The 19,171-nt window shown below is 36.9% G+C and overlaps 3 protein-coding genes across 7 annotated transcripts; all 3 read left to right on the top strand.

Annotated features, from left to right (window-relative positions):
- The first annotated feature begins 2,012 nt into the window (after positions 1-2,012).
- Positions 2,013-5,649, top strand: LOC120009731. Of its 2 annotated transcripts, none has more exons than XM_038860425.1 (5): positions 2,013-2,083; positions 3,270-3,908; positions 4,322-5,069; positions 5,163-5,259; positions 5,350-5,649. In XM_038860425.1, the coding sequence occupies exons 2-5, from the start codon at positions 3,291-3,293 to the stop codon at positions 5,387-5,389; spliced, it is 1,503 nt and encodes a 500-aa protein (XP_038716353.1). In that variant the 5' UTR covers positions 2,013-2,083; positions 3,270-3,290; the 3' UTR covers positions 5,390-5,649. The 2 variants fall into 2 exon arrangements, with proteins under 2 accessions (XP_038716353.1, XP_038716351.1); XM_038860423.1 differs by having other exon boundaries at positions 2,018-2,196.
- A 1,477-nt stretch (positions 5,650-7,126) lies between these two features.
- Positions 7,127-11,999, top strand: LOC120009822 (importin subunit alpha-4-like). Of its 2 annotated transcripts, XM_038860531.1 has the most exons (10): positions 7,283-7,501; positions 8,050-8,146; positions 8,235-8,326; positions 8,419-8,550; positions 8,847-9,032; positions 9,236-9,399; positions 9,562-9,640; positions 9,802-9,930; positions 10,604-10,731; positions 11,299-11,999. In XM_038860531.1, the coding sequence occupies exons 1-10, from the start codon at positions 7,283-7,285 to the stop codon at positions 11,678-11,680; spliced, it is 1,608 nt and encodes a 535-aa protein (XP_038716459.1). In that variant the 3' UTR covers positions 11,681-11,999. The 2 variants fall into 2 exon arrangements, with proteins under 2 accessions (XP_038716461.1, XP_038716459.1); XM_038860533.1 differs by lacking the exon at positions 8,847-9,032 and having other exon boundaries at positions 7,127-7,501.
- Positions 12,000-12,323: 324 nt separating this feature from the next.
- On the top strand, positions 12,324-18,942 carry LOC120008412 (intermediate cleaving peptidase 55, mitochondrial). Of its 3 annotated transcripts, none has more exons than XM_038858714.1 (14): positions 12,324-12,607; positions 13,356-13,430; positions 13,761-14,024; positions 14,391-14,483; positions 14,891-15,097; positions 15,350-15,453; positions 15,638-15,704; positions 15,829-15,936; positions 16,410-16,502; positions 16,974-17,064; positions 17,254-17,324; positions 17,801-17,897; positions 18,073-18,133; positions 18,471-18,942. In XM_038858714.1, exons 1-13 carry the CDS (start codon positions 12,557-12,559, stop codon positions 18,090-18,092), a joined length of 1,341 nt encoding a protein of 446 aa, XP_038714642.1. In that variant the 5' UTR covers positions 12,324-12,556; the 3' UTR covers positions 18,093-18,133; positions 18,471-18,942. The 3 variants fall into 3 exon arrangements, with proteins under 3 accessions (XP_038714642.1, XP_038714643.1, XP_038714641.1); XM_038858713.1 differs by having other exon boundaries at positions 12,326-12,607; positions 17,801-17,856; XM_038858715.1 differs by lacking the exons at positions 17,801-17,897; positions 18,073-18,133; positions 18,471-18,942 and having other exon boundaries at positions 12,325-12,607; positions 17,166-17,300.
- Positions 18,943-19,171: the final 229 nt, after the last annotated feature.

The raw sequence follows: 19,171 nt of genomic DNA, 5'->3' as shown, positions 1-19,171 counted from the left end.
AATAATTAATGAACTTATTGTATGACAATTCAAAATTCTAGAGATCTAGGAAACACGAAGACCTTATAATCTCGAAATACATATCTTTTAATTTTAAAACACGTATGACTATTATATAGCCTGCATGCATGATCTATATATAGACTATCGAGCCTTTCATTATGAAAATTTTAATCCACATTTAATTTATTTATTTTTGAATAGATGTTTTTGTTTTATGAACAATTATGGTATAAATTTTTAATGTCCATTATTCAAATACTGGATTTCCCCTTAATGATCATGCCTTGCCACCCCATTTTCAAATTTTCTTTTATTGTTCAAATTGCAAACACAGAAAGCACTTGATCTTTTTGTTATTAAAGAAAGCATGATTTCTTTATTATATATTAACAAAAACTCTAATCCAAGAATCTGCACACGTGTTTCATCATTCTTTTTCAGTTACCACAAATTTTTTAATTTTTTAATAAACTGGAAATATTAATTAATTTAATATAGTTACTGTTAAAATTATTAAGATTCAACACTTTTTTTTTTTTTCTATTAAACAAAATCTGGCATTTCAATCACACTACTCACTACGATCTAATTTAATTAACACTCCATAAAAATTGATACATCAAAATAAGGGGAAAAAAAACAGAAGGTAAAAGAAAACAAATAGCGCACACTCCACGTGGCTCATCTGCCACTTCCACCCAAATCCGCTCGATTCGGCCAGCAAACATCGAGAGCTCCGCCGTTGGACGGGAAGGAAGTTGTTCAAAATTCCAAATCTCAGACTCAGACTGTACATCCACAGAAGACGAAGAAGAAACAAAGCATGGAAACGAGGGCAACAGACTCTACTGCAGTGATTAAGCCCCAAACGACGTCGTCCATAATGACCGCGAAATTCAGGCCCCGCAACCACTCCGGCTCCACGTAGGAAGGCAACGAGGCAAACTCTCGTACGAAATTGGAATACAATTCGATCCCGAGCCATCGGGTGGAACTGGACCACCGCCACCAAGCCATTTCTCGAAGACAAGACCGGTGCTCTCCGTAAGATTCTAGCGGAGGCTAGTTCTAGTCGCAGTGAGATGAGTGGAGGCAGCTTTGCTTTATAAAGCAAATGAGGAGATATGATCCAGTGTGTTTGAGTGTACCATTTTAACGCCAGTATGGCCCACTATGGAATAACATCATGTAGGAGGAGGATGATGATTAAAATAGTTTTAAGGTTGATATGACACTAATTTTTATTAAAACTTGTTTGTTATTTGATTGGAGTTGGGGTAAATGAAATCATTTACAGCAACTTTTTTAGAGTAGTTGGGTCTCACAAATGAATTACTACTAAATTTCTATTTTGTTGGGGCATGAATAACATGTTAATGGAGTAATAATTATGATTATGCGTAATTTTTTTTAGTTAAAAAATCTCAAATGATGGGTTGTCATGGATGCGTGATGGACGGCGGTGATTGGAGTTGTATATTTGGGAACGTGTGAAGGGACTATAAACTAACTATAAAACGCTTTTGACTTTTGTGGGATTCACAAAAGCTGGTATTTCTGTCACGATACAATACAGGACAAAATTAGATAAGTCCAGATTAGGGAATTGAATTTACTTTCAATATGGAGGGAAAATATAAAATATGGAGGGAAAATATATTTCAAACACCACAAAAACAACAAAATTGAAAATTTGCTCTTCTTCTATGTTTCATTTTTGTCTTAAATGCAAACCTTAAATCATATTATGTATTATTAGAGCAATTGCAACAACAAACATTTGTTGGCCCATGGAGCATATATTTAAGCAATCTGTTGGCCCATGGACAAATTTCACTCTCCAACAATACAATTGTATTGGCTTCAATTTGCTGGGCCAAGCATGGGAGAAGGTAGTTTGGATTGCCCCCATGTTGGCCTGCTTTTACACAACGTGGCCCACACCAACAACTTTTCCTCCATCGTAAAGTTAACGCTAGACAGAAGGAAATCGCGAAAGTGAAATCGCGTTCGCCTCCGTCGCTCTCCATGTACGACTGATCTACCATCTCCGATCGAACGACCGCCGTCCACCTTTCCGGTCACTCAATACAATTACTCACTTATTTAGGGTTTGTATATCTTTTCTAGATATTTAACCACAACGAGCGGCTCTTCCTCGGTTGGGTTTTGTTCTCTTCCTTCTTTCATCAGGTGCAATTCCTTCTCTTTTCTCTATGCATTTTGTACATCTGCTTCAATCTGGTCATCATGCTTCATTCACGACGCTTGATTCGTGTGATTTTGATTCACGATCTGTGATTTGCTTTATTGAATTTCGAATTCATTGATGTTAGATCGTGAATCTAGCTACTCATATGCGCTTATGTTGACAGATCCTGTAATCCATAGAAGATTGATATTTAGTATTATGGATTCTAAACTTGTATTGGCTAGGTTGGGATTCTAAACTTGTATTTGCAATAGTGAACCTGAAGACTTGGTTGCCCTTACAGGGATAGTCTCGTAATCATGGAACTAAGTAAGATGTTTGATCTGATCCTTTTTGTGAGTTGTGAATAACTTGTGACAGTCAATCACTCCATTCGGTACATGACACTTTCTCTTTATCTCTTGTGTAGAAGTAATAACATGAAGACACAATCACTCTCTCTCTCTCTCTGCAATTTTTCTTTTTTAAATTCTGGGTTTAGTTGAATTTAGTTTTTCTGATAAAAATGCATAGGCAGTATTTAGTACTCTCTCTCTCCAATTATTTTATCATTTCAACAAAAAGATCAACTCCTTAGACAAAACAAGTCTCATTTTGAGTTTCAACTCACGGAGCAGAGCATGCCAGTCTCTTGAAATGAGCTTCTCTTGCACTAACTTGCTTACTTGCTTAATATTTGTGTCACTATTGGTATGTAGGGAACACTCTATATTCAACACAAGTGGTTATGGACATTGAGGTTTGTTCACCAAAGTATGGCCACTATTATAGATTACGTTTTGTCTATGTATATGTTGGAAGCTGCAACAACAATAGTGAACCACTAAGAGAAATATTTTTGTTACTTTCAGAAGTGTGGATGTGCTTAACTCCATAACCATATTTTGTTCATCTCATAATATGATTCTGGGAATTTTGAGTCCCTTTAAGAGAAATTGTTTTCTTTTATGAAATATTGAAATCATTTAATTTATCTATTTTTTTTACTATGTATATATTTGTCTATTTATTAGGTTTCATTTTATGTCTTTTTTGTCTCACCCCATATCTACAGGTGTTGTTATATTAATCTAAGATGAACAACAACAACGATTCCAACTCCCAAACTCCTACAAACCACCCAGCATCAGACCCAACCCCAATCTGGAATTCCATTTTCCAAATGGTACAATCGGGCATAGACCCAAGGGTTTTTGCTAGCAATCCAGCAATGTTACAGACCTTTCTACACAGTCAACAACATTATCTAAATCCCCCACTTGTAGAACTATCCTCACCAACACCTACCCCAATTAGCACTCAATGTCAGCCTACCACATTCCCTTCTCAAGTCCAATCCACACCTTCAGTGCAAACCGTAGCAGGGCCATCGAAACGCACAAAAAAAAGTAGGACTCAGAACGACGAAAGAACTCCGCGGCCTCCTAACTGGAAGATGGAGGAGGATATTGATTTGTGCAAATCTTGGGTCAAGATTAGTACTGACCCAACTGTTGGGACAAGTCAAGACAAGGTTTCATTCTGGTTGAGAGTTTGGGAGGATTTTGTGAGCAGAAGAGATGGGGATAGGTCTAGAAATGAGCAGGCTTGTGAAAGTAGATGGGGTCTCTTTCACCCTTGGGTTACAAAATGGACAGCCATATGGAAACAAAGCATGGAGTTCAAACCTAGTGGGTTCACCATACAAGATCAGGTAATGGTTTTCTTATTTAGGGTGTTGACAGTTTCAATTACTTTATCTATAGTGTCCCTGTTATGTGATGCTCTTTTTTATTCCTTATGTTCTTCCATAATATAATATAGATTGTTAATGTGATGTGATGGATATTTTTTTCAACTATTTTATTCAATGCTATGATATACATTATGTATGTTACGTGCTGGATTATTCAAATATATATGTTAGTCAATGCTATAATCTACTTTGTGAATGTTATGTTTAGGATTTTGAAATTGCTTATATTACTCACATCTTTAATATACATTGTGAATGTATTGTTTCGGATTTGTTGTAATTTCTAGATTACTCAATTCTATAATATACCTTCTGAATGTGTTGTCCTGCATTTGATTTCATGCTCTTATTTGATTATATGAAATTTTCAGGAGCGGTCTGCTAGATCACTATTCCTACGTACATATAACCAAAACTTCAAGTATGAGCATTGTTGGCTGATTCTCAGGGACTGCTACAAATGGCAGACGTATAGCGCAGATAGTAAGGCTGGTCATGAACTAGGTATAAAGAAGAATGCCACATGTGAAGATCCTATGGCGATGAATGATTTTGGAGTTAACCAGGGCGGTTCGTCTGGGTTGAATGTAAATCAAACCCCCTTGTTTGAGACACCATTGAGTATCCCTCATGGCACTACTTTAAATGATGCTGATTCTCCTTTCCAAGCATCAAATGGCGATGATGCTAATGTCATTGAAAGACCGATTGGCTCCAAATCTGCTAAGAGTGCTCGGCTACGGAAGAGGGGCGGGAAGACCGACTCTTCTGGTTCTGTGAGTGATAGTATCAATGCTGGCTTTAAGGGGATGATGGAGAACCACCATCGTAACTGGAGCAGCTATATGCGAAGCATGGAAGAGCATAGGCTTAAAAAAGAGGAAGAGGAACGACGTTGGGATGCTGAAGAGCGGGAGAAATTTGATGAGGATAGGTTATTGTCTATGGTTGCTAAGAAGTCCATGATTTATAAAAACAGGGCAACCATCAGTTCAACACTAATCAATACACGAAGACAACTTCGAGCATTGAATCAATCTAATCCCATGAACAATGATGAGCTCGAAGAGTATGAACAACTCAAACAGCTTGTTCAAGATCTGGAATCTCAGCTTGAAGGTACAAATTATCATGTTATAATTTATACGTGATTTCGGTATTGTGCAAATCTTTCAATTATTTTATTTTTCTTTCATAATTGTGTATCGTAAGAACTTCGACAAGTGGATACGATGGATCCTGTGAGTCCTTCGCGTGTTGCTGGTGGGCGTGGAAAGCGCGCTGCTACATCAGACGTTGCACGCAGGAGGTATATAGTTTGCTAACATGATGGTACAAATATGCTATGATTTTGTTAAATATTATGCACAAACTTTATTACAAAAAAACCTTCATGTAGGATCAGCGATGAAGATTGGCTGGATTTATCAAGTGGCTGATTTTGCTATGCTTGCTGATCAAGTGGATGGGTAATTCATTGTTGAAATGGGTTATCTATACCTGCTGTTTGCTAAACTAATAAGTTAGTTGGACTTATGAATGTTATGTTTCGAATTTAGTATCAATGATGGATATCTGTTTATTTTATTTAAAATATTGTAGTTTCATTTTGATTGATTTAGAGGTAATGTATGGGACATGGGACATCTTTAAGATTGAAGTGTACCACTATGTTCTTACATTGGATACATTTTTCCTACATACTGCATACATGATGGATTACCCTTTCAAGAAACTTGTTGCTTTCTTCTCTCCTAGTGATGTTGCTCTCCAATATCCTCACCTTATGTGATTTTTGAGTCTCTCCCTTAGGTCTGCCGTCTCTTGCTGTGTTTATATGTGTATATATATATATGTGTGTGTGTATATATCTGTGTGTGTATATATCTGTGTGTGCGTGTATATCTCTGTGTGTTGTGTTTATAGTTTTATGCGTGTGTATATATATGTGTGTGTGTGTGTGTCTATATATATCTCTGGCTGTGTATATATATCTGTGTGTGTGTATAGTTTTATGCGTGTGTATATATGTGGGTGTTGTCTATATATATCTCTGTGTGTGTATATATGTGTGTGTGTGTATATATATGTGTGTGTTTGTATATATCTGTGTGTGTATATTTTTTTATGCGTGTCTATATATATATGTGTGTGTATATATATCTCTGTGTGTGTATATATATATGTGTGTGTATATGTGTCTATGCATAGGTACGGAAAATATCATAACTTTGGGCACAAAACTCGGGATCACAAACTGTAAAATTCTTTAGAAACTGGACTTCCATATCTTTTGAACTGTATATGAAATAAAACCCAGATCTTCTCAATGGATTTATGGTGACCTTCACAAGTGGGTTGGAATGAACAGTTGATAAGGTATATTACAAGAAATTTGGATTCAACTTGGACAACTTTAAAGAAAATTACATTACAATACTCTTACTATGCATATGTGATACACATGTAAACAAAATGAATGTCGGTAATGGTTTTTGGCAAGTAATGTTTTGGAGAGCATTGTGTCTAAAACAAAAAAAAAAAAAAAAAAAAAAGGCTTGAATTTTTTTTTTTTGAACAACTATTTCAGTACATGTGATACACATGTAAAAACAAAAAAACGAAAAAAAACAAAAAAACTTTCGGCAAAGGTTATTGGATTGTATAATTTTGAAGTGACTTATGCAAAATAAAATAAAAGACTTGAATATGGTTTTTTTTTTGTTAATATATTTGGTAGTTAATTTTGCCGCCTAAAGATGGGCCCAAACGAAGTCATTAGATATAACCCATTGGAAAAGAAGACTTTTCCATTCCTGGCCACATCACACATGCACAACTCTCGAGAAGGTTTGTTGTCCCCAACAGTGCATGCTCATTGGAAGTGCTCTTAGGTACATAATCTCCTGTCCTGTCAATCGGTGAAAGGAGACCACATAAAAAGATGTAATGGACTTGGGAGGCGTCAAACGGGCTGTCGGCCCGGAACAGCCCGGCTCTGTACCCCTTGACGAGTTGGGCTTGGGTTTCCGGCACACAAGGCTCGGCCTGGCCCGTTATAAATTCTTAACTGTTATTTCAATTAATCCAAGACAACAATTTTTATTTTTATTTTTATTATTTTTTATATTATATATATATAACAAAACATTCACGTACTGACGTACCAAAAAAATAAAAACAAACGCGATAGTGGTGATCGATTAAGCAAGGCAAGGAGGGGCCTTTCCTCTCGTCATTTTGTCGAATACGTTAGGTTCATTGCCTGCCTGCAAAGCCCAACCTATATAAGGGGCAAAGACGGGCCCAGTTTGACTCCACCGAAGACGACAATGTCGTTGAGGCCAACCACCAGGACGGAAGTCAGGAAGAAGGCCTACAAGAGCGGGGTGGACGCCGAGGATGCGCGGAGGCGGAGAGAGGATAATCTCGTCGAGATCAGGAAGAACAAGCGTGAGGATAACCTCCTCAAGAAGCGCCGCGAGGGACTCTTCCACTCCCCGCAGCACTTCCTCGATGCCTCACAAAATGCCGCCGCCATGGAGAAAAGGGTACCCATTTCAATTTTGTTTGCCCACTATATCTCTATGGGTCGATCGTGGAGTTTTATTTTGTGTAACTTGTTGTGTTTAGTTGGTTTTGTTGAATTACTTGCTGGGAGCGTCTAGGGTATAGATTTGCGTTTAGGGCATTGATCTTGAGGTCGATCTAAACTTGAATCTCAAGTAAATTAGTTGCTCTACCAAGCACCCTTTTTTTTTTTTTTTGGGTTGCACTTTGATTTGTGCAATATGACTGATGGTTTACACTGAAGGTTTCCATTCAGACTTCTCAAATAAAAGGATACTATGTATAAAAACTGTTGAAGTCAATATTTTATTCTGAATGCGATTTGATTTCGTTGTTACTGGTTTCTTATCGAGCTTTTTTCACTTTATGTGCAATTTTTTTCCCTGCCATGAAAAAACTTTATGCCTCATTATCGTCTCACAGTTGATTTGATTTCGTTGTTACTGGTTTCTTATCGAGCTTTTTTCACTTTATGTGCAATTTTTTTTCCTGTCATGAAAAAACTTTATTTCTCATTATCGTCTCACAGTTGGAAAACATTCCTATGATGGTACAAGGAGTCTGGTCTGATGATCCTGCTTCGCAGCTGGAAGCAACCACTCAGTTCAGAAAGCTATTGTCCATTGGTATGCACCTGATTCCAACACGGAGAACATTATTAATCGAGGAACATAACATATATGGTGTTGACTTTTGTTTGGTATTATTGTGTAGAGCGCAGTCCTCCCATTGATGAAGTAATTAAAGCAGGTGTTGTCCCCCGCTTCGTGGAGTTTCTTCAAAGGCTTGACCTGCCTCAACTCCAAGTAAGGACTTTTCTATGAGTCTATTCTTGTTCAAGTTGGAAATTTCTGTTTGATGATTGGATTGCCATGAGTAACCTTGCCCTGATTTGTAGTTTGAGGCTGCTTGGGCATTGACCAATGTTGCATCTGGGACATCAGAGCATACACGAGTTGTAATTGAACATGGTGCTGTTCCCATGTTTGTGCAGCTTCTTAGTTCTGCCAGCGATGATGTCAGAGAGCAGGTTCGCTGTTGCCTGTTCGTTGAGCAATAATACTCTTTTGATAAGAAAGGATAACCTCAACCTCTGTCTTTCTAAACTGACCCTTCTTTAACGGTGTTTTGAAGATGGATATTTTTACAAAATATTTCATTCTTTCTATTCCAATTTGTGATTCATTTTCTTCTTTAAGTACTATCATATTCTCACTTCAATTTGTTGCCTCCTAACTATACTCCTCTAAATGACTACTCCATTAACTAAACTTTCCCAAGGCTGTTGCATATTGATTTGTTTGCCAATCGTTGGTGTCTTCATAGGCTGTATGGGCTTTGGGAAATGTTGCCGGGGATTCCCCAAGTTGTAGAGATCTTGTTCTTGGTAATGGTGCTCTCATACCATTACTAGGTCAGTTAAATGAACGCTCAAAATTATCCATGCTGAGGAATGCTACCTGGACTTTGTCGAACTTTTTTCGTGGCAAGCCACCTACACCTTTTGAACAGGTGCACCACTAGCAGACATAGTCAAAGCTTCTTTCTTTTTTTTTTTTCTTTTTTTTTTTTTTCTTTCCCCTTCTCACCTTTGTTGTCCTAGAATTAACCTCTCTTATTTGATATTATGCTTCAATGATTAATGATATCCTGTCCTGGCATCATAGTGGTTGATAATTTATGTGACCATAATATCTATCAATGACCCCTCTCAGGTGAAGCCCGCATTACCGATTCTCCAGCAACTTATTCACTTGAATGATGAGGAAGTTTTAACTGATGCTTGCTGGGCACTCTCTTATCTTTCAGACGGTCCAAATGACAAAATTCAGGCTGTGATTGATTCAGGTGTTTGTCCACGGCTTGTGGAACTTCTGACGTAAATTCCGGTCTCCAGAACTTATCTGTAAATTTGTATTTTTGCTTGATTGTAAAGCATAATTTTGTGGATGACCACATGAATATTTTGCCTTCACTATTTTGTCCTATGACTATGTTATGTACAAACCCATCGTTATTGACTAAAATATGTTTTTACCAGTCATCCATCACCTACAGTTCTTATTCCTGCCCTACGGACAGTTGGAAACATTGTTACGGGTGATGATGCACAGACTCAGGTATTACCTATATATGAATTGTCTACTAGATTTCGTCTCTGTACTTACAATTCATCTTTCTACATGTCTATCTGTATTGGTGTAGTTTCTATATGATTTTTTGCATTTTGTTTCTTTCACACAAGCATGGCTAAAGTGACAAAACATTCTGTGCGTGATAGTTTATAATTGACAACAAAGCACTCCCTTGTCTTCATCAACTTCTCACGCAAAATCACAAGAAAAGCATAAAAAAGGAAGCTTGTTGGACAATCTCAAACATTACAGCTGGTAATAAAGGTCAAATACAGGTATTGTGTTTTCTCTAGCCATCTCTTGTGTGTAATTCTTTTCATTCTATAATATATACCTTTTTTATTGTATAATTATGTTTTCCTTTTCAATGCAGTCAAAAACTATAGAATGTTGTTTCTTATAGATATCTGTCAAATAATCTGGTGTTGGCTCATGCTTTGTCACTTTTTCATTTTAAGTTTGTCCTAGCTGACGCTGATGTTTTCTGTGCATTGAATGAAAGCAATTTTCCTTGTAATTTGCTTAAAGTTGTCATAGATACACGTGCAAAAGGATATTAGTTTTTTAGTTGAAGCCACTCATGCTTCACTACTGTCACTTGGAGATAGAAAACATGTTGGGCTGAGATTTTCTCTTCTCATGCATTTGTTTGCTTCTTTTGGACCCCATCAGAATGTTGCATTCGGTTTTCACTAAGATCATTTCTACGTTACTGAGAGTGGACCATAAGTTTGTACTTACTGCAGTTTTGTTTTGGCTTGGGTACCCAAAGCAGTGCCTTGCAAGTGTTTATTGTTTTCAGTGATGAGTCTGGTATGAAATAGTTTCTTCTCTCATTTAGTAGTTGGGAATGATCTTTTTGTTTAGAGAACGAGTCCCTCGAAACTAATTGGCTGCAGAAACGTTACAGCCCTTGATTGCAATCATATGTTGTATATCTGTGAACAGGCAGTTATTGAGGCTGGTATTATCCTTCCGCTAGTTCATCTTCTCCAACACGCAGAGTTTGACATTAAGAAGGAGGCGGCATGGGCCATCTCAAATGCTACATCCGGAGGTTCTCATGAACAAATACAGTATGTCTTGTGCCTTCATTTTTGTCATTGGTCTTTCTTGCTTGCATTCTACTTTTTGAAAAAAATATACATTCCATCTTTGCCTGCACGCCTACCAATATAAATGTGAAGATCAAGAAACAGACTGTTGATATCTTTCTCAGCTGCTCTGCTGTATGCCGTTCTTTTTTGGCGGCCTCTTCTTTATTTCTTACTTCCCTGCTCCTATTTGACAAGTTGACTGGTAAGAAGATTGTTGTTAGTGTCTTGTCATATTTCTGGCTTGTAAGTTGTTAGACAGCAACAATTAAAATGATTTATTGGAGATAGTAGGGCCCAGTACAATGGAGATGGGCAAGCCAAACTAGAGCCCAGATTGGCTTGGCTTGGCTTGGTTTGGCTAGAACTGTAGCTCTCTGGCTTTTGTGTTGCTACAACCTACAATGGGAAATTTCAATTCCTCATCTAAGCAACATTGTATTGTAAATTTAAACCATTTCTCTTTACCCTTGCCATATGAACAATATCCATTTCATGAAGGTTCACTAAATTTGGTAGATGCAACTAAACATTTTGTTCTTGTTGCAGATTCCTAGTTACCCAAGGTTGCATTAAACAACTCTGTGATCTTCTAATCTGCCCAGACCCAAGGATTGTGACTGTGTGCCTTGAGGGGTTGGAGAATATTCTCAAGGTGGGTGAGGCAGACAAGGAGAGGGGACTCAATGATGGAATTAATCTCTACGCACAAATGATTGATGAATGTGACGGATTGGATAAGATTGAAAATCTGCAGACCCATGACAACAATGAGATTTATGAGAAGGCTGTCAAGATCCTGGAGAGATATTGGGCTGAGGAAGAAGTGGAAGATCAGAATCCCCAAGACGGTGGGGATGCAAATCAGCAGGGTTTTGCTTTTGGAACTAACCAACCCAACTTACCCACTGGTGGCTTCAAATTTGGGTGAAGTAGTAGCTTGAGTATTTGTTTCCCAGCTTTGTAGGCATCCTTGGTTCCTTGTGGTGACATTTTTTCAACCCAGTCTTCTCTTTTGCCATGGGTCGGTGTTTTTGTTCTGGCATGCAGGCTTTTATTGGTTATGGAATTTTGTTTGAGTAGGGTCATAGGAAGTGTTATTCCTGGTGATTATTTTGATGTAAATTTTGATTGCTGCTGCATACTTAATCCTTGATTTGGTGAGTTGCTTTTGGCATGTAAGAGCCTCTTCACTTATTATTTGACTTCAAAGAAATCAAAAACAAAAACTAGAAGAAATTATTGGTTCATAGGTTGCTTAGTAGCCATCTATTGCAGTTGTTTTTGGATGATTTAAATCATTGGATAATAATTAAATTTTACCATACTGTTCTATGAACTACTCTTAAGAGAGGAAGAAATTTTGGCCGTTTTTGGAACAATTTTGGTCCCTTTTGGGCCTTTGATAGGAGCGATGTGTGAACGAAATGCAGCCCAGCCCACTTGTTTCATAGGCTCTGTTTGGTTATTTTATATGCATAGCTTATAAGCTACGTTGTGAGTTGTGAATACCTCCTGTCTTCTGCATATAAAAAAGGGGCGATAAAAGGAAACTAAATAATTAATTTTCTTCATTTACGATAAATTGCCATTATGCAGAAAACAGAAAAACCCTTACTTCAAACGCACCGTTTCAGTTCTTCAGGAAATCCCCATCAGACAGTCGGGCCTTAAACCCTACAAGAACTTGAAGAAGCTGATGACGGACAGTCTCTGACTGTGTGAGTCTCTGATTGTGCATCGAATCTAGGGGAGCAATAGTCAATAATACAAGGTTTGCAGGCGTTTGACGACAGAACTTGACAATATGCAGATTCTCTTTAGAAACTTGCTGCGGAGAAAGACTTCATTCAAACAAGTACGTTCCATCGATACCCTACTTATCGTTTTTCGTCTTCTTAGACGTTTTTTGCTGTTGGGATCTTTTAATGTGATTTTGGGATTAGATTATCTAGCGGGTACTTCGTGAATCGGCCCATTGTTTGAGAATTTGCTCCAGTATGTGTAAACGAAACAGAGGCGTGTAAACTGCGGCTTTAGTGACTCTTAAAGGTGGTTTTAATACCTAATGATTATCTATGTCGGTCTAGATATCTTAAGATTGTGTTAAATTTCAGACCTTTTCCTTTTGCCTCTGATGATGTGTTTCCGAATAGAAGTATCATGTGAGCTCATTTCTTAAAGATGGTTACTTTGATACCTGAAATGTTTCTTTTTGGCCTGGGTTTTGGTTGAGTGTTCTTTTGGGAGTTTCAGTTTTAAAATTGATCTGCAATGACTTCATATTTAAGTAGTATGACAACAGAAGCTATTTGGTGCATCAGTTCTGCATTTTCAAATTTGTTGGCATGTAGTTTTCTGTCCCCAATTGACAGTTTCCTGTTCATATATTGGCCTTTTGAAGATTCTCGTAGGATTGACAAATGTTTTTACATCATATGAGTAATGAGTTTTTAAATTGTTACATTAATTTCGGTAAAGAGGTGTTTATTAATTTGTATCAGTTAATCTACTTTCTTATATTGTTTTTCTTTGTTGTTTCACTTTTTCTATTGCATTTCACTGGAGTTTGGTTTTTCTTTGTTTTGCTGTCATTTTTTTTCCAGGATGTTGTTTGTCGTGCTTATTCTTCCTGCAAGTTCCTTGATATTGGACAGCCCACTCCAGCAACTCATCCTCAGGTAGTTAACAATCCATGCACACAACACATTAATCTCTATGGATACACACACATGGACGAGAGATGTGTCTATGCTTTCTATGGCACCATATAGCCACTAGAGTTTTGTAGTATGTGTATGGTTGGCAGTTTTACTAAGAAGACCCCCATATGAAACTTCCTACTTAATTGGAGCTCAATTAAGTGAAGTTAGTGGAATTTCATTTCAATTTTGGTGTCACCATATTCTTGAAAATGAAATAGTGGCTATACATTGTTTTTCAGTATGTTTGTTTAGCTGTTCAGTTATGTGATTATATATAGTCAACTTGATTTTTTTTTTACTGTGCAGTTGCTAAAGGATGGAGAAATCACACCCAGCATAACTAGTGAAGAGTATATCTCAAGAAGGAAAAGGTTGTTGGAGCTTCTCCCAGAAAAGAGCTTAGCAATTATTGCAGCCGCTCCTCAAAAGATGATGACTGATGTTGTGCCTTACACATATCGCCAAGATGCTGATTACTTATACCTTACTGGCTGCCAGCAACCTGGCGGCGTCGCAGTCTTGGGTCATGAGTCTGGCTTGTGCATGTTCATGCCAGAGCAGACTACTCATGTATGCACATTCATGTTCAGTTGATCCTTACTATCTTTTACAGAGTTCCTGCAGTAATGGCTTAACATTCCTATGAATTCTTGTCGTTATAAATTGGCAATTTTAGCTGTCTAAATTAAGTTAATAGGCGTTCTTTTTTTTTTTCCCTTCCTGTGACTTGTTGGAAGAAACAATTTGTATTGATTATATTATTCCTTGAAGCGTGTCTTTAATGCTCTTAATACTAAGAGTTGGTGGGTAACTAGGCTGCATTTGGTTCAAATATTTTGCATGTATAAGTTGAGTTGGCAGATTCTACATATCATGAGTGGCAGTAATATCTTCTACGTTCAAAGCAACATATTTTTTAATTGAACTTTCTTATAGGACATTGTTTGGCAAGGAAAAAGTGCGGGCACTGATGCTGCACTGAAAACATTCAAGGCTGAGCAATCATATCCAATTAGCAAACTACATGAGGTGAGTTTGGTACTTTATTAGCATCAGTAGTACGACATTAACTAGAAATAGTATCGGTACAACATCTTCAGGCCCGTAGAGGCTGTGCGGTTGTTGAAAATCTACCCATTTGACTCATTCAATTGAAAGTAATTAGATGAAAATTTGGCGGTTGAATCATGTTGTCAACATGGCCAAGAATTTGTTAGTTTTGGTGTCTGGTGAGGTTATTCGTTGATGGAAAATTCTCGCAATTGTTGCCGTAAGAGAAGTATTGCCTTGTTCCAATCTGAATCTGATGTAGCCTTTAATCACGGGCCTTTACAATGTCGTATCAGTCATGAAGGTTGCAGAGCAACTCGCTTCCTTCTAATATAAGATATTAATTATTTTCCTCCTTCCTTTTGTTATCTAAATGATTTCTACAGATTCTTCCCAATATGATAAAGGGATCATCCAGATTGTTCCACAATATGTTGACAGCCATACCAACATATACAGAATTGGAGGCATTTCAGAAGGCAGCTTCGATTGGCAAAGTAAAAGACCTTTCAAATATCACCCATGAATTACGGTGGGTAAAGTCACCAGCTGAGCTTAAATTAATGAGAGAATCTGCATCAATTGCTTGCCAGGTAATTTTGATTCCACTTAGGTCATTGCTTTTCTAAATTTGAATATATGAGACTCTGAGGGCTCAATAACTTTTCTGTATGAAGTAATAATGAGATTGGATCTTGGATACAGAAACATTGATACTACATCTTTGCCATGGTTGATATATTTATTTCCAAATCATTTTTCTTGTGGTGCATGAAGAGGCTGACATTTTACTTTATGACGATGCTGCGCGTTTCCTGTCTACAATCCATACCTGTTCCTCGCAGGCTCTTTTGCAGACCATGTTGCATTCTAAGATGCATCCTTATGAGGGTATGCTATCAGCAAAGGTTGAATATGAATGCAAAATGAGAGGAGCTCAGAGAATGGCGTAAGTAATTTCCTTTCTGATGACATGATCCAGAGAAGTGATTTATTTCTGAGCCGAGTCTTTTGGCATCTGATACTTACTGTTTACACCTAGCGACAAATAAAATTATCAAATTATGTACATAAATATATCATACATTTTAATGTCTTCCTTGCTGATTACCTTTGATATTTTCTCTCACCAGATTCAATCCTGTGGTTGGTGGTGGCCCAAATGCCAGTGTTATTCATTATGCCCGAAATGACCAGAAGGTGAGCTCATATTAGGGTGGCTACTGCATGTTGTTGTCACCAAAAAGTTGAAGATTAAAAAGTCTAATTTATGTTGTATGAGGATGAACATCATTAATCTGCAATTTTATCAATTATTTTGCAGATTAGAGATGGTGATCTTGTGCTAATGGATGTTGGATGCGAGCTGCATGGTTATGTCAGTGATCTATCTCGTACCTGGTCACCCTGTGGGAGCTTATCTTCTGTACAAGTATGTGCTGTTGTAATATGCACAACAATTTGATACATAACAGAACAACTCTTTATACTTACATATATCATCTTGTTAGAAGTTGCTAATCTGGCGGCAACTCCCCTTATGCAATTTAGATTAGTTTCAGCGTAGGGTAATGCAACTGATTGATTTGTGCATATGTAAGCATGACAGCAATTCCAAAGATTCCTTTTGAGAAATTTAGTGGTTTTAAGATTCATTTACCATAGATTCCATTAATTTCCTCATTTCTTCTGATTCAATGCTTCTGATGCCAATGTACAGCAATAATATCTTTTGCATTAAACTTGCTTTGTACTGAAGTGAATTCTGAGCTGACCTCCTTTCCACTTCTTAACCTCTTCAATTATCTTGACTTGCTTTCTGGGAGTACCATTTTATTATTTTTAGCTAAGTTATCTGATTCTGCCTTGCACAAAGAGCCTTGCTAAAAATGTGTCTTTTTCCAGGAAGAGCTTTATGACCTTATTCTTCAAACAAACAAGGATTGCATAAAGCTTTGCAGGCCTGGAACCAGCATCCGGAAAATACACAACAATTCAGTATGATCTCGCATATTTCTGTTTCTTCATTACATATTTATGTTGTTGCTAATTTACTAGAGGTTCGAATAACGAACTTAATGCATTTGTTGCTTTCCAAGTGGATTGTAGCTATTAAAAAAATGAGACGCAAAATAGAAATGATCAGATTATTGAATACGAACTATCAAATTATCGAAGTATATGGGTCGTTACTGTTTTATCTTGTTCTGGAAATACAAAAGTATAAATCTTAGAAAATTTTGTCCAGTTTTATTGTCATCATTGGTTTAGATTGTATACGAGTGGTAGGTTTCATGTTAAATTCTTGCCAAGTAAAGATGGTGATCAGGTTTGCTTGGTGATCACTTGGTATTTTGCCATTTTTCTTTTTTTGATGTACATCTACCTTCTTTTGTCCCATAATTGAATGCAACAAGTGATATTAAGCTGTAAAGTATATTGTTCAAATAAGGATCTATGCTTGTCCAGGTTGAGATGCTGCTCAAGGGACTTGAGGAGATTGGCATTTTGAAAGATGATAGGATAAAATACTATAATCAACTAAATCCAACTTCAATAGGTTTGTTAGCTTCTTGTTGACATAGCTTTATTTTTCTGTCTTTTCCTTGATGAAGTTTTCAAAATTATGACATTGAGAACCCATCCAAATTTGCTTCGAAGTATGCAAAAACCAGAGTTGGATGAGAAAGACAACATAGGGTCAATTGGATGCATCATTAAACAGAAGCTGTAAATTATGCTTATCCAGGTCACTATCTTGGAATGGATGTACATGATAGTTCAATGATCAGCTATGATCGACCATTGAAGCCTGGTGTTGTAAGTTGTCTCCTTTATGAAACAGCAATATAATTATCTTTTTATTATGTACTATAATTTTTTTTCCTTCCTTTTTTTCTTCCCCAAATGTGTTCTGTCATATTTTCTGCACCAAGCAATTTTTTTTGTTGGCTACTAATAATTGTATAAAAATATACAATAGTAAGGCTACTGACCGTAGTATATTTTGATCAAGTTATATTTTTGCATTAATTCGAGTTTGTCTTACACAATCAAAAATGGATGACAACAAATCATTACAATCTATTGAACTACTCAAAATAAAGCATGTTTGGTGGCATGGATAAAAAAAGAAGGTAAAGAAAGCAATAAATCTACATTATCACTTTTTGGATGCAAGTTTATAGTATATCATCAGCATCTTATGACGTTTCTGCTATATTTTTGCTTATCCACCCACTTTTCTTTTAATGGAACCTTTGATTGATTGATTGATTTCTATTGTCCATTGGCAGGTAATAACGATTGAACCAGGAATCTACATCCCATCTTCTTTTGATGGTCCGGAGAGGTTCTTCTTGGACCTACTCTATAGCTCTGTTCCTTGCTATAGTACTAGAAAAACACTTACCTTTTATACATAATGTCCACTTTTGATTGTTACGTTTCCCTGTAATTTCTAACGAATGGTTTGTCAGTGTTACTTTGCTAGACACTCCTTTTTGTTGCTTTTCTTTGAATCTTTTACAGGACTCTTTAATCTTAACACTGAGAATGTGCATTACAGGTACCAAGGCATTGGGATAAGAATTGAGGACGAGGTCCTAATTACAAAAACAGGTTATGAGGTATAAACTGAAACAAATAAGTTTGTGTTTTATTGCTAATAGCCTTGCCCCTTTGTAGGAGTCTGATTTGTGTGCTTATTTTTAGGGTTGTAAATGTAATATATAGTAGAGTGATTATGACGCATTATGCATATAATTCACTTTCTTTTCGTCTTTTGTACAATGCCTTAATATTAGTGCTACCATAATAATCTTGATGTACTTTTGTCAAGAGTGGCTAAATAAATGATTGGTAATTATCATTGATGGCAGCCATCATATATCTTGCACTAGACGCTTGTTTGTTTGTGATTGATGATTTTCTCCTATTTTTTTGCCCTTCTGATGCTGGAAACAGGTTCTTACTGGGTCAATGCCGAAAGAGGTTAAACACATTGAGTCGCTGCTGAATAATTATAGCTTTGGAATGTCAACGGAGAGCCAGAGTAACATGACGGCTGCATCAAGTTGACAATCACCTTCAAAATTTCGAAGACCCAATATTCTTCTTTCATTGCATTAACTTGCTCGAGTTCTGCTTAAAGGCAGGTTTTGCTTGTACCATTGTTCGTGTGCAACAAAAATTTAGCTTCTTTCTTTGTCATTCATTCTTTTTCCAATCTGTTTTTGTTGCATCCACCTGTCCATGTAATTGCCAATAATCCCTTATTGTTTACTTGGGCTATAAGGAAGATTCAATCATATAGGGTGTTGTGTATATTGCAAGATGGTCGTAGTAATTTGACTAGAAGAGATGTATCAATATTTGGTTGGTTCCTTTTGTTTTGTTTTGCTTTGGTTTTTTTCATGGTAAGAACTACTTGACAATACTGATATTCATTTCTTTGGTGCAGAATCTTGGTAGCTTGATTTGTTGGAATTGTTTTGGCCCCATTTCAGGTGACTGAGTGGTTTCACAACATGGTTGAAGTTTGCCTTAGATTCATGGTCAAGGATTACTCTTTTAACTCTTTAAGAATTCTGGTGAAAGTTAAATTTTGAAAGGCTAAACTCAAGATAAGAAGAAATTGAGTAGTCTGTGTCAGTGCTCGTTCATTG

The sequence above is a fragment of the Tripterygium wilfordii genome, chromosome 11 (genome assembly GCF_013401445.1).
Source record: "Tripterygium wilfordii isolate XIE 37 chromosome 11, ASM1340144v1, whole genome shotgun sequence".
Lineage (NCBI taxonomy): Eukaryota > Viridiplantae > Streptophyta > Magnoliopsida > Celastrales > Celastraceae > Tripterygium > Tripterygium wilfordii.
Note: the sequence above shows the minus strand (reverse complement) of the source record. Positions and strands in the feature narration are given on the sequence as shown.